Source organism: Ailuropoda melanoleuca, chromosome 8 (genome assembly GCF_002007445.2).
Source record: "Ailuropoda melanoleuca isolate Jingjing chromosome 8, ASM200744v2, whole genome shotgun sequence".
In the NCBI taxonomy this organism is placed as follows: Eukaryota; Metazoa; Chordata; class Mammalia; order Carnivora; family Ursidae; genus Ailuropoda; species Ailuropoda melanoleuca.
In genome coordinates, this window is record NC_048225.1 from 82,695,969 (window position 1) to 82,710,849 (window position 14,881).

The window sequence follows — 14,881 nt, forward strand, 5'->3', positions numbered from 1 at the left end:
CGTTACCTTGGAATTAACTTAACCAGAGACGTAAAGGACCTATATGCTAGAAACTATAGATCACTTTTGAAAGATATTGAGGAAGACATAAAAAGATGGAAAAATATTCCATGCTCATGGATTGGAAGAATTAACATAGTTAAAATGTCCATACTACCCAGAGCAATCTACACTTTCAATGCTATCCCGATCAAAATACCGAGGACATTTTTCAAAGAACTGGAACAAACAGTCCTTAACTTTGTATGGAACCAGAAAAGGCCCCGAATCACCAAGGAACTGTTGAAAAGGAAAAACAAAGCTGGGGGCATCACAATGCCGGATTTCGAGCTGTACTACAAAGCTGTGATCACAAAGACAGCATGGTACTGGCACAAAAACAGACACATCGACCAATGGAACAGAATAGAGAACCCAGAAATGGACCCTCGGCTCTTTGGGCAACTAATCTTTGATAAAGCAGGAAAAAACATCCGGTGGAAAAAAGACAGTCTCTTCAATAAATGGTGCTGGGAAAATTGGACAGCTACATGNCGGAAAATTGGACAGCTACATGTAAAAGAATGAGACTTGACCACTCTCTCACACCATACACAAAAATAAACTCCCAATGGATGAGAGACCTCGATGTGAGACAGGAATCCATCAAAATCCTAGAGGAGAACATAGGCAACAACCTCTACAACATCAGCCAGAGCAACCTTTTTCACGACACATCTCCAAAGGCAAGAGAAATAAAAGATAAAATGAACTTATGGGACTTTATCAGGATAAAGAGCTTCTGCACAGCCAAGGAAACAGTCAAAAAAACTAAGAGACAGCCCACGGAATGGGAGAATATATTTGCAAAGGACACCACAGATAAAGGACTGGTATCCAAGATCTACAAAGAACTTCTCAAACTCAATACACGAGAAACAAATAAACAAATCATAAAATGGGCAGAAGATATGAACAGACACTTTTCCAATGAAGACATACAAATGGCTAACAGACACATGAAAAAATGTTCAAAATCATTAGCCATCAGGGAAATTCAAATCAAAACCACACTGAGATACCACCTTACGCCAGTTAGAATGGCAAAGATAGACAAGGCAAGAAACAACAATTGTTGGAGAGGATGTGGAGAAAGGGGATCCCTCCTACATTGTTGGTGGGAATGCAAGTTGGTACAGCCACTCTGGAAAACAGTGTGGAGGTCCCTTAAATAGTTAAAAATTGAGGTATCCTCCCATGTTCCAGCCATTGCACTACTAGGTGTTTATCCCAAAGATACAGACGTAGTGAAGAGAAGGTCCATATGCACCCCAGTGTTCATAGCAGCAATGTCCACAATAGCTAAATCGTGGAAGGAGCCGAGATGCCCTTCAACAGATGACTGGATTAAGAAGTTGTGGTCCATATATATAATAGAATATTACTCAGCTATCAGAAAGAACGAGTTCTCAACATTTGCTGCAACATGGACGGCACTGGAGGAGATAATGCTAAGTGAAATAAGTCAAGCAGAGAAAGACAATTATCATATGATTTCTGTCATCTATGGAACATAAGAACTAGGATGATCGGTAGGGGANTATGGAACATAAGAACTAGAATGATCGGTAGGGGAAGAAAGGGATAAAGAAAGGGGGGAAATCAGAAGGGGGAATGAAACATGAGAGAGTACGGAATATGAGAAACAAACTGAGGGCTCCAGAGGGGAGGGCGGTGGGGGAATGGGATAGACCGGTGATGGGTAGTAAGGAGGGCACATATTGCATGGTGCACTGGGTGTTATACGCAACTAATGATTCATCGAACTTTACATCCAAAACCAGGGATGTACTGTATGGTGACTAATATAATAAAATAAAATAAATAAAAAATAAAGAATAAGAGTGCTTGAGAAACCCTATTTTTGGTTGGAGGACTAGTGTGAAATTTAATCCATTCTTTTCAGTTATCTTTGTTGGTAGGGTTGGGGTAGGATGACAGTCTATCTTGGCTCAGCCTGAATATTTTAAGTATCATTTTTGCAATTTTGTATGGGGCAGCTGGATAACATACTTCTAATGTCATAAGGCAGTAGTTTTCATAGATTAATGTAGGTAGGGATCACCTAGGGAGTTTTTTTTTAAGATTTTATTTATTTATTTGATAGAAAGCCCTAGCAGGGGGAGCAGCAGGCAGAGGGAGAGGGAGAAGCAGGCTCGCCGCTGAGCAGGGAGCCGGATGCAGGGCTGGATCCCAAGACCCTGAGATCATGACCTGAATTGAAGGCAGACACTCAACCGACCAAGCCACCCAGGTCCCCACCTAGGGAATTTCTTAAATGCATAATTGGAAGCCCCACTTCCAGGTATGATCAGTAAGTCTAGATAGAGTCTAAGAAGCTTCATTTTTGTAATTTCCCAGGTGACTTTGATAAAGATGACTCATGAAATATGTTTGGAGAAATGTCATAGTTTGAAATGCCACTCAAGGTTTTATAGCGGTTTGTTTTCTAACTTGCAGCAAGTAGAAGTTAACAAGTCACAGCGCAACCTGGCAATGGCAAATCATGATATCCCACCAGATGCTGTACGGGACAAGAAATTATGCAGACTGCCACTATTAGATACCAGTACCCTTGTGGGTGTCTTTGTGGAGTATATCATCTCTCCTAGTCAATTCTACATCCGAATCTATAGCAGGGATTCATCAGAGTTACTTGAAGACATGATGATTGAGATGCGGTAGGAGCCCATTGTTTTCAGTGTATTTTTCATGTATCTCATTCTAAATCAGAAGTTCTCAACATTTGGCTTTAGGGCTTTTAAAAATTAAGGACTCAATAACTTTTGTTTATTGATACTTATCTTAGAAATTAAAACTGTAACATTTAAATATTTTTTGTTTAAATATAATGGTAAGTCCATTTGTGTGAATATAAATAACATAGTTCTGTGAAAAATAAGTTTTCCAGAAATCAGGATATTGACATTGTTCTACGTTTTTGCAGATCTCTTTAATATCTGTTTTAATAGAAGAAAGTTTTATTTTAATATCTGGTTTTATCTTTAATCTCTTGAGGTACATTGTTTTGGTTGAAGTATATGAAAACATCTGCCCTCACACAGATACATAGTTGGTGAAAGGAGTATTTTAACAGCCTTTTCAGAAAATTGTGAATCTTCTTTGATATTTTCAGAAAATTTGTGAACATTCCAAAACTTGGCAAGTGGTAGTTTTTTAAAGATTGGTTGCAATGTGGAATTGGAACTTTACATACCCTCCTATGTTAAAATCCATTGGTCTTCCTTTGCACTGTGAATGGACCAGGACTGGTTAGGTAATTGCAGGCTCCACTGCAAAATTAAAAGGCAAGAGGTGCCAGGTTTAAAAATCATTAAGAATTTCAGTACAGCAGTAGCAGAACATTAAAGCAAGCCTAAGGCCCTTCTTCTTCTTCTTTTTTTTTTCTTTTAAGATTTTATTTATTTATCTGACAGAGAAAGACAGCGAGAGAAGGAACCCAAGCAGGGGGAGTGGGAGAAGGAGAAGCAGGCTTCCCGCTGAGCAGAGAGCCCAATGCGGGTCTCAATCCCAGAACGCCGGGATCATGACCTGAAGCTGAAGGCAGATGCTTAACGACTGAGACACCCAGGCGACCCGCCTAAGGCCCTTCTAACTGTGGACTAAATGTAGCTGGCCCTGAAAGGATCTTTTACCCCCATTAATAATTTTAAAACATCATGCAGTGGTAATATGGAAAATACTGGTTTGCAGAGTTATGCAGATCTTCCACATTTATTAATGTCACCACTGATCTCATCAGAAAAGTATTACATATTAGGGAGCTGTCAAGCTTATGGTGGTAGATGCAACATTGCCAGAATCCTAATTTTCACTTGAAAGCCTTACATTTTATCAGTGATGACAAATACTGTCAGTGTTTTCCTTGAAGTGACAGGCTCACCTTATTTTTTGAGAAAATGTGTGTCAGATACCTAAGTTTGAATAAATGTGGTTTGATAATGGTTCTTTCAAGCAAAAATGGTGTTCCATGAGAACAATGGCTAGTTCATTTTCCAAGTAAATAGTTCCACAAAAAAGGCAGCTAGTTCCATTCACAACCCAGATGCATAAGTGCTTTCCCTTATGACAACTTGAGAAGTGTTTTATGTGTACAATACTTCCATTTTTGTCACATAGAATATTGAAAAGACAGTCACTCGGTGGTTGAGGTTTAATAAACTTGATTTTGATTACTTTATCAAGGACATTTTTTTTTAAGATTTTATTTATTTATTCGACAGAGATAGAGACAGCCAGCGAGAGAGGGAACACAAGCAGGGGAGTGGGAGAGGAAGAAGCAGGCTCATAGCAGAAGAGCCTGATGTGGCTCGATCCCATAACGCCGGGATCACACCCTGAGCCGAAGGCAGATGCTTAACCGCTGTGCCACCCAGGTGCCCCTATCAAGGACATTCTTAAGTGACAGTGGCTTCTTTTTTTTTTATTTGTGAGTGCGTGGTGACGTATAAATGACAGCTAGTAAAGTTTGGTTCCACCTTGCTTTTATACCATCATTGCAAATGTTAACACAATGAGAAGGGCAAATCACTATTTTACTCTACTACTACTACTCTAATCTCTTTTCTCTGCTGAGAAATGATGCCCTTTCTTAGTAAACACATGTAAAATGTGTACATTTGCAATTACTTAAGATTTATTCATGAACAACAGTGTCTGATTTTTATATTGGTGTCACGTATAAGAATAATTTATTTATTACATATCTCTCCAAGAGCATTCCATTTTTTAATCTAATTTTACCACATTATATACTCCACTCCTCTCACCCAAGAACACCTGGCATAATGTAAATCACATAATAATCACTTAGTAAAAATGTTATCATATATTCCATTCCAGTATGCCTGTTAAGATTTAGTACATGTTTTAAAGCATACTTACTGGCTCTATGACCTTGAAGTTACTTTAACTCTCTAGGCCTAGTCTCCTTATCTCAAAGTAGGGATAGTAATGGCACCTGCCTCCCAGAGTTGTGAAGATTAAAGTGCTTAGATTGGAGTCTAGCTCAAATGTTGGCTGCTGTTATTATTAATACCATCCGCTGTGTGCTTGGGATGTTGAGGCATGAGGAGTACATGGAGAAGACAGACATGGTCTTTGCCTTTGTCAACACCGCAATTATCTGGGAAGATAGGGGCTGTGTGGGGTATTGAACGAGGTGGTAATTCTGCCTGGGCAAGGTGGAAGAGAGCTTCACGAAGGAGGTACTTGAGCTCGACTTAAAAAACAAGAAGTTGCCAGTCGAGAAATGTGAGTGGGTATGTACAGGTCCAGTCACTGGCACCAAGGCCAGCGTTAGCATTAACGATGGGAGTAGTGTTGTGCTCTTGGGAGCAACAAATAGGGCAGTGAAGTCAACACTGTGTGAGGTTGGGTGGGCAGTAACTGAATGTGAATCTGGAATACCAGGGAAGAGCTGGATATGAACGCCACAGGAAGGAATTCTGACTTACTCTGTAGATGGTGAAGAGCCTCTGAAGGTTTTTAGAAAGTAGGGGCATCAGCAGGTTTGTATTTTAGGATAACTCTGGTTGCAATGTGAAAGATGGGTGGAGGGAACCGGAGAGCATCCGTTAATATGCTAGTCTTGGTAAGAGAGAGATGGTGGAAAGGGAGAGAGAAATTGGAGAGATTTTGGGAAAGTACAGTTGTCAGGTCTTGGTGACAAGAGTGGGTTTGAGAAGGACAAAGAAGAAAGGGAGAATAGGAAACCTGTGTTGACTTTAGAGATTGGGTGGGTTTAAGCTAGGGTTAGAAGTTTGTACCTGGTGTCTCTAAGGTGACCGTGAGGTAGGGAATCAACAATGTTGAGTGGACAATATTAGTTAGGATTAGGTTTAGTCACTGTTACAAAGACATAACTTAGCCATAGTAGCATAAAGAAGATGGAGATTGCTTCTTCCCATAATAGTCTGTACATAAGCAATGTAGACTGATAGGGGAGCTCCATGGTGCTAGGGACGCAAGTGTTTCCTGTCTTGCTGTCAGAGCGTGTTGCCCCATCCACATGGTCCAGGGGGTAGCTCACCACCACACCCACCAGGTCCTCATTCCAGCCAGTGGGAAGGAGAAAAGAAGGTGGGGAGGTTGGAAGCATGCCATTTTCTTTGAAAGACACGAGCTGGAATTTCTATACTTTACTTTTAGTTGTGGTAGAATACACATAAAATTCACCATCCTAATCACACACACTCTACTTTTTCTCACATCTCATTGCCCAGAACTTGGTATTCACATCCAGATGCAAGGGAGCCTGAAAAATCTGAATGGCTGTATACTCAGCTGAAATTTGGGATTCTCTTACTAGGGGAAGAAGAGTGGAGAATGAGAACTGGGAGACAACTAGCATCTTTTCCATACAGCCGGAAGTAAAGTTTTAAAGTTCAGAAACGATTCAGGGTCAAAGCTCGAGATGGAGACTCACCGGTTTATCTGTAGTGGTTGAAGACATGAAAGTGGGTGAGACGGTGCTGTGTACAGCAAGGGTAGTGAGGGTTAAGGAGTGCTTACTGTATTTGGACTCTGCCAAACATTCACATATTTGAACTAAGGCTTTATTATCCGCTCCGTGCTCAACGAGTAAGCTGAGGACAGAAAGGTAAAGTTACATGGCTAGTAAATGATGGAGTCAGGATTTGAGCCCCTGTTATTGGCTCTAAAGCCTGAGTTTTTATTATTTTATACTTCCTAAAAAGAAGAGCCCAGAGAACCCAGACTTTTAGGGCAATTACAGAGCCCATATAGGCACAATTATTGACAGGGAAGAAGTAGGAGAAAATAGTGTCTTGGAAACTAGGATAGAGATTGAAAGCAGATGGGGTCAGGGTCATGCTACAGAGAAAACAGGGATATTGAAAGCTGGGGAGACTTATCTATTGGACTTGGGAACTAGCAGCCACTAATGTCTTTAAAATGCCCATTATATATATATATAGACCACATCTTCTTAATCTAGTCATCTGTTGAAGGGCATCTCGGCTCCTTCCACGATTTAGCTATTGTGGACAACGCTGCTATGAACATTGGGGTGCATATGGCCCTTTCTCTTCACTACGTCTGTATCTTTGGGGTAAATAGCCGGTAGTGCAATTGCTGGGTCATAGGGTAGCTCAATATATACGATGGAATATTACTCAGCTATCAAAAGGAACGATTTCTCAACATTTGCTGCAACATAGATGGCACTGGAGGAGATAATTCGAAGTGAAATAAGTCAAGCAGAGAAAGACAGTTATCATATGGTTTCTCTCATCTATGGAACATAAGAACTAGGAAGATCGGTAGGAGAAGAAAGGGATAAAAAGAAAGGGGCGGTAATCAGAAGGGGGAATGAAGCATGAGAGACTATGGACTCTGAAAAAACAAACTGATAGCTTCAGAGGGGAGGGGGGTGGGGGAATGGGATAGGCTGGTGATGGGTAGTGAGGAGGGCACATATTGCATGGTGCACTGGGTGTTATACGCAACTAATGAATCATCGAACTCTACATCAAAAACCAGGGATGTACTGTATGGTGAGTAACATAATAATATTATTATGAAAAAAAATTTTTTTAAAAATGCCCATTTTAGGAAATGCTGAGGAATAAAATTGGATTACATTTTGTTCGGAGTAGGAGTTTAAATGAATGTGTAACTTTCTGTTTGAGGAAGTTTGTTGATGAAGGGATTTGGATAAGAAAGAGGAAAATTAAATTAGTATTAATAAGCATTAACAAATCAGGGGCGCCTGTGTGGCACAGCGGTTAAGCGTCTGCCTTCGGCTCAGGGCGTGATCCCGGCGTTATGGGATGGAGCCCCACATCAGGCTCCTCTGCTGTGAGCCTGCTTCTTCCTCTCCCACTCCCCCTGCTTGTGTTCCCTCTCTCGCTGGCTGTCTCTCTCTCTGTCAAATAAATAAATAAAATCTTTAAAAAAAAATAAGCATTAACAAATCAGAAAAAGTGGGGATCCTTTTCCTTTTTGCCAAGACTTTTTTGCTCTTGATACATTAGGAAAAATGTTCTTGATATTTCCTTCCCCTATGTGATTCCCTGTATTATGGAATTCTGTAGGCGCTGCTATTCTAATCAGCTGGTTTCTGATCGGTACACCTTGCCAGAGTATTTCATCCAACCAGGACATCTCTGTTGTGTAAGGATTTCTGAGGATAAGTGGTGGTATCGGGTCATCATCCATAGAGTCCTTGGGAAGCAGGAAGTTGAAGTATTCTACCCAGACTTCGGAAATATCGGAACTGTTCAGAAGTCCTCCCTGAGGTTTCTCAAGTGAGTTAACAGATCTTATTAAATTATTCTTAAGTTTTGAATCCTTGGGCTGAAGCCACATGGAGTTAGGATCACTCTTCCTTTTCTCTTGCCTTCCTCCCTCTATTCCTTCCCTCCCTTCCATCCCTCTTTGTTCTTTATGCAAATGGATTTGGCATACAGTCCTTAGTCAGGGGGATTGTAATCTCTTATGTTGTCTTTCATGTGACGGTGAATCTGAATGGCCCATGAGATTAAATTCCAATGTCTTATTAAGAAAATGATTTTTTGGGTCATGCTAAGAGTTGCATTTATATAGCATGAAGGTCGGTCTGTTCCTATCTGTATTTTAATTGCATGGTTTTCAAAGATTATTATGTTTAAAAATTTTATTTCTTAAATTGCTTTAAAGTGTAAGTCATTAACTTAAAAATCCATGAATAAAATACTCTGAAGTGGTGTGAATAGCTGAAATCAAGAACAGATTAGAGATTCCATAAAATGCATTTAAGAAGTATGATGAAATATTTGTGTATTTGATTATCTCTTGCAGGTGCTGTTACACAAAGCTTCCAGCTCAAGCTATCCCTTGTTCTTTGGCTTGGGTGAGACCAGTAGAGGTATGTTTATTCCCCATTTAATAAGCAAACATTTGGTGCTGAGAACAGTTCTAGGATCTCAGTATACAAAAATAAAACATGAAATGAGCCCTACAATGAGACATCATTGTAGACAGTCTGGAAGATAGACGTGGAAACAGAAATCACTGTGCTGTGTCGTATTTGCTGTAGAGCCATTTAGAGAGGAGTGAGCCTCTCTCTTGAGGGTAATCAGGAATGACCTTGTGGTCGAGGTGGCATTCGAGTAGAACTTCGAAGGAAGATTAAGACTATAACTAGGAAAAAAAAGAAAGACGTTCCAGCCAAAGGGAGGGTAACATAAAACATCTCAAAATTTGAGAAGCGTTAAGTAGCTCTGTTTGCTTACAAACAAAACAAATGAGCTGGGGTTGGTGGATGGCAAGTGATGTGAGAGAAACAGACAGGACCCTGAGTGGAGATCCGTATCCGTGTTCAGGAGTCCGGACGTTGTCCTTTAGATGCTGGGGAGCAACTGGACATACCTAAGGAACCACCATACTCAGTTACATGTTTTTTAAATAATTCTCTAGTAACACAGTTGTGTGAGATGACTGGAGTGGGATGAAGCAGGAGGCATTTTCATCCATATGGATACATTTGTTTACGGAGTTGCAATCATCATGAGCCTAACTTTGTGTTTTTCCCTCAGAACTTTTTTTTTTTTTTAAGATTTTATTTGTTTGAGAGAGAGCACATGCATGAGAAAGGGGAGAGGCATGCAGAGGGAGAGGGATCCCCGCTGAGCAGGTAGCCTGATGTGGGGCTAGAGCCCAGGGCCCCGGGATCATGACCTGAGCTGAAGGCAGATGCTTAACTGACTGAGCCACCCAGGCACCCCAGAACTCTTAATTATATGTGCCATACACACTTATTACACTACATTTGTCTGTTTAACTTTAACTTACAGTTGCTTACATATGCATGGATTATTCCTTTAAAAAATGTTACCTGAAAATCAGTACAGAAGAAAGAAAAAGAAAAAAAACATGACTTATTATTCTACTTTTCAAACACATTCAATTTAGAACTTTGATGTGTGTTTCTTTCAGTTTAGTTTACTGGATGTTGGGGGATCAGAGTTTTTGTAGGGTTTTCAGGATTACATAAAATAGTAATATTATTTTATATTCTTTTTTTTTTTTAAGATTATTTATTTGACAGAAAGACAGCCAGCAAGAGAGGGAACACAAGCAGGGGGAGTGGGAGAGAAAGAAGCAGACTCCCAGCAGAGCAGGGAGCCCAATACGGGGCTCAATCCCAGAACGCCGGGATCACGCCCTGATCCGAAGGCAGACGCTTAACGACTGAGCCACCCAGGCACCCCATATTATTTTATATTCTTAACTCAGCATTATTATAGCATAAATTATTATGTTACCATAGGTCTCAATTTTAATAGATTCACAGTAATCTGTTAGGTAAATGTATATCATAGATGAACTATCCTTTATTGTAGACATTGAATCTGTTCTGATTTTTGAGTAGGTGAATTTTTGAGTTATGGTTTTTCTGCAAGTCAGTATTCAGGATTGTTTTGTAGGGTGCATTTTACCTTGGTTTCTCTTTACTTCTTCCATTAGGAAGCTCAGGGCTAAATTTGTGACCCACTTAGAACCAATGTTCCTTATTCTCATATTAGCCAGATGGCTTCCATTTTTGTGTCTCTTTTTGTTTTCTTATTTCCTTCCTGAAATGCTTCTGACCTTAGAGCTTTTGCCCACTCTGTTCCTTGGAATAGCTTGTTCAAAGCATTCTCATGGTTGGCCCCTTTTTGCCATTCAGATTTAAGCCCAAATGTTATTTCCCAAGAAGGACTTTCTTGACCAGCCAATTTAAAGTACACATTTCCACTTCAGTCATTATTGCAATTTCTCATTGTAACACTATCTGGTATTATTGTAATTATTTGTTCACATACACAGTGTGAGCTTCTGAGAGGAAGGGCATTGTCTGTTCACTGCATCTCTAGTGCCTAGATCAATGGTTAGGTGCTTAATAAAGGTCTTCAACTAAACGAATGAATCTCACTTTTTTCTCTTTTTATCTGGTTTCAAAAATAGTTAATGCATTTGGTAGTGGCAGAGTAGCAATAGAGTAGCGTGGTGGGACTAATACTCCCATTGGCAAAGTCTGAAGCAGCCAGAAAAGCAGAAATCTACCCTTGGGAGTCAAGTTGCAGGGTGGTAAGATCAGGAAAATTTCAGCTTTTATCCTAGGGTCACTCCCCCATCTATAGCCTTGCTGGCTTGAAGAGTTAGAGGACATTGTTTGGGATTGGCAGAACAGCTAGGAGTTAAGGGAGAAATACGTGAAGGGAGAGAGCCACAGAATGGGTGTTTCAAAATCAGCGACTGCCATCTGCCTAAATCCTTAGACGACTACTAAACTGTGCAGGCGTTAGGAGAACACAGTGGCCCTAGTGAAACATCACTGGCTTATCTATTCTGTTTCTCACCTTGCATGCATTTTTTTGAAAAGTTTTTTAATCATTCCACTAATACACTCTATTAATAATTTTAGGGATTACTCTAGGAAATACAACACATGTAAATAACAATGCAAAGACATTAGGACACTTTCTTCTTTAACCTCTTCTGATCTGTTATTGTTGTATAATTATTGTTATTGTTTTAAACCCCTCAAGAAATGGACCACATAGGGGCGCCTGGGTGGCACAGCGGTTGGGCGTCTGCCTTCGGCTCAGGGCGTGATCCCGGCGTTATGGGATCGAGCCCCACATCAGGCTCCTCTGCTATGAGCCTGCTTCTTCCTCTCTCTCTCCCCCTGCTTGTGTTCCCTCTCTCGCTGGCTGTCTCTATCTCTGTCAAATAAATTAATAAAATCATTTAAAAAAAATAACTAATGACTCTTGATTTGGCTATCTCTGGAAATAAGGGTTATTTCAGAGAANTTAGATTTAGTCATGTTTTTCTCAATTTCCTAGCTCTTCATTCTTGCCACTCAAACCCCTTGACATTTTCCTTTTATTTGAACTGTATCCTTTAAGATTTCATTTTGTCAGGGTTTGCTGATGGCAAACTTAGTCATCTTTACCTGGACACATTTTGCATTTATTTTTGGAAGATACATTCACTAGAATTCTAGGTTGGCAGGTAATATGTTTCGTGGACTGAAGATCTTATTATAGTGGCTTCCAGTCTCCCTCACTCCCTTATTGGAGAAGTCACCTGTCAGTCTGAGGGATGCAGTGTCCTTTTTGTCTGTAGCTGTTTCTAACATTTCCTGTTTGTTGCTTGTGTCTTCAGTTTTCGTATGTTTGTGTGTGGATTTATTCTTGTTTATCCTACTTTGTGGTTCATTGAACTCCCTTTATCTGTGCTTTGTTACCTTTTACTAAATCCAGCAAATTCCCAGCCATTATCTCTTCAATTATTATTGTCTTTCCCCCATTATTCATATTTATATTCCCTCTGTCTCCATTTCTGCTTCTCTTTTTCTGGGACCACAATTAAAATTATGTTAAACTTAGTCAATTTATCTTCCATATTTTTTAAACTCTTTCTGTATTTTTCTGTATTTTACATATTTCTCTCTTTCCATATTGCATTCTGGGTATTTTTTTTCCAAATTATCTTCCACTTTACTGATTTACTCTTTAATTCTAGCTAACCTGCTACTGAATCAATCTTTTAGGCTTTACATTTTGGTTGTTGTATTTTTACTCTCTAAAAGTTCTTTCCGTTCTATAGTTTTGTGAAATGAATTTTTATAGATTGTTGGTCTCTGCAGAAGCTTTCAAATTAATCTGTTTTTGTTTGTAAGTATATTAAGTTTAGTTACTTTATAATTGTCTGGAAAGTTTTTGAAGTTTTATGTTGTTTTTCCTTGTTCTTACTTGTGATTAGTTGTTTCTTTGTATGCCTTTTATCTTTTCCTACGTACTCTTCATTGTCTTTGAAAAATTATTTGTAAGAGTGTTTGAATAATATGGGCTAAGAGTGTCTACCTCTAGAGAGATTTGCATTCGCTTCTGCTGGGTACTCCCAGTCTGGAGCCATGTTAATTTAAATGAACAACTTGAGGATTTGTGTGCTATCCAGAAGATGTGAAAATTGAACTGCAAATCCATGTGAAGGCTAGTTTATTTCTTTTCCTGTTTTTTTTTCTTAAGATTTTATGTATTTATTTGAGGGAGAGAAAGAGAGAGAGATCACAAGCAATGGGAGGGGCAGAGGGAGAGGGAGAAGCAGACTCCCGCTGAGCAGAGAGCCCAATGTGGGGCTCGATCCCAGGACTCCAAGATCATGACCTGAGCCGAAGGCAGACACTTAACCGCCTGAGCCACCTGGTGCCCCTCTTTTCCTTTTTAAGGCAAAATAGTTCCCACTTTCCCTTTAATTCTCTCCTGATGATTTATTACTCTCTCGACAGTTCTTTGATGCTTTTAGACATATTTAGAGAATATTTTATCTAGAATTTTAGTGGTTTCTGTGGAAGGATTAGTCCAATAATTTAACTTAATCATTTCTGAAAATGAAAGTTTTCACCACATAAATAGTAAAGTTTTTTTCCATAATCACATTTTTTCATAATTTTTTCCTTTATTCTGACTTTTCTTATCCCCAAATCATAAATATCCTGCAGTGTGTAATTGTAGTACTTTTATGGTTTTATTTTTCCATGAAAATCTCTAGTTCATCAGGAACTTATTTTTGTATGGGGTTACTATAATTCATGTGTGAATTTAGCATCTGAATTTCATGTCTTGATTATATTTCAGGAACATTGGACGTCCAAAGCTATTTTGCAGTTCCAGAAGTTGTGTGGTTTGAAGCCATTAGTGGGGGTAGTGGATGAATATGTGGATGGAATCCTTAACATTTTTCTGTGCGATACATCCTCAAATGAAGACGTCTATTTCCATCATGTCTTGAGAACAGAGGGCCATGCTATTGTATGCCGAGAAAATGTCCCCTCTAAGGTGGAGCAGACTGGATGTGTTTTGTAATATATTTTATTTACTCTCAATACTTCAAGATGTAAGATAATTTAATAGAGAAGGTTATTTGAGGTATTCTTTCATCTTAGAGACATCTGTGAGATGCCTGCCTTCTTAATGCAGACCGCACTCTCAATTTTCAGATGACCACAAAAAACTACCTTTGGCTGATGAGAGTGTGAATACTTTTATTTTAAGTAATTAATTTGAGGATTCTGTCTTACCTCAGATCACTTCTTTGAGGTCTTCTTGGATGTTTTGCAAATATTGATAGTGATGTCTGCATTACTGTTAATGTTGATAATTTTTGTGACTGGGAAAATTGTCAATATGGAAAATTTTTGAACTATTAAATTTTAGAGGATAATACATTTCCACAACAATAGAAATTATGAAGTGCTAACCTTTTCACTTTTTCTCTAAGTAATTAAATCCTTCCTTCTTTTTTTAATCCCAGGGTTTCAGAGAACTCAACCCTTTAGCTTTATATACTAAATCCAGTTCAGGGCCAGAGGATGTGGTCCTGACAGAACTGGGTTATCCTTCCCAGCAACACTATTTTAATGAAGACCGAGAGATTAGTCCACAATCAAAGGAGAGTGAATTATCTACCCTGGTGAGAGGTTTTGTAATATTATTATAATTCTTTTTATTATTGTTAACATTTAATGAGTACTTATTATATGCCAAACACTATGAAAAACGCTGTAAGCATAATATGTATTTAATCCTTATAGAATGCCTATGATATAGTTACCATCATTATCCTTATTTTATAGGTGAGGAAACTGAGGCTTTCCAAACCTAGGAAAGTTTGGGAACTTTATGCAACGATCTTAACAGTACCTTGTCTCTCATTATTTGCTGGTTTAAATCTTTGCTACAGTCACACTTTACTCCTGTATGATTTCTTGCTTACACTAAATTCTGTTACTGCCTTGGTGCGGTTGTGACTTTACCCACACTAATCC

General features: G+C 39.1%; 1 protein-coding gene across 1 annotated transcript in view; it reads left to right on the plus strand.

Annotated features, from left to right (window-relative positions):
- TDRD5 (tudor domain containing 5) overlaps positions 1 to 14,881 on the plus strand; it is a 106,771-nt gene that overhangs the window by 64,287 nt on the left and 27,603 nt on the right. The window contains exons 9-13 of the mRNA XM_034667729.1: positions 2,500 to 2,720; positions 8,118 to 8,330; positions 8,863 to 8,929; positions 13,692 to 13,892; positions 14,368 to 14,526. Coding sequence (XP_034523620.1) covers positions 2,500 to 2,720; positions 8,118 to 8,330; positions 8,863 to 8,929; positions 13,692 to 13,892; positions 14,368 to 14,526 — 861 coding nt within the window. The remainder of the gene's footprint in view (positions 1 to 2,499; positions 2,721 to 8,117; positions 8,331 to 8,862; positions 8,930 to 13,691; positions 13,893 to 14,367; positions 14,527 to 14,881) is intronic.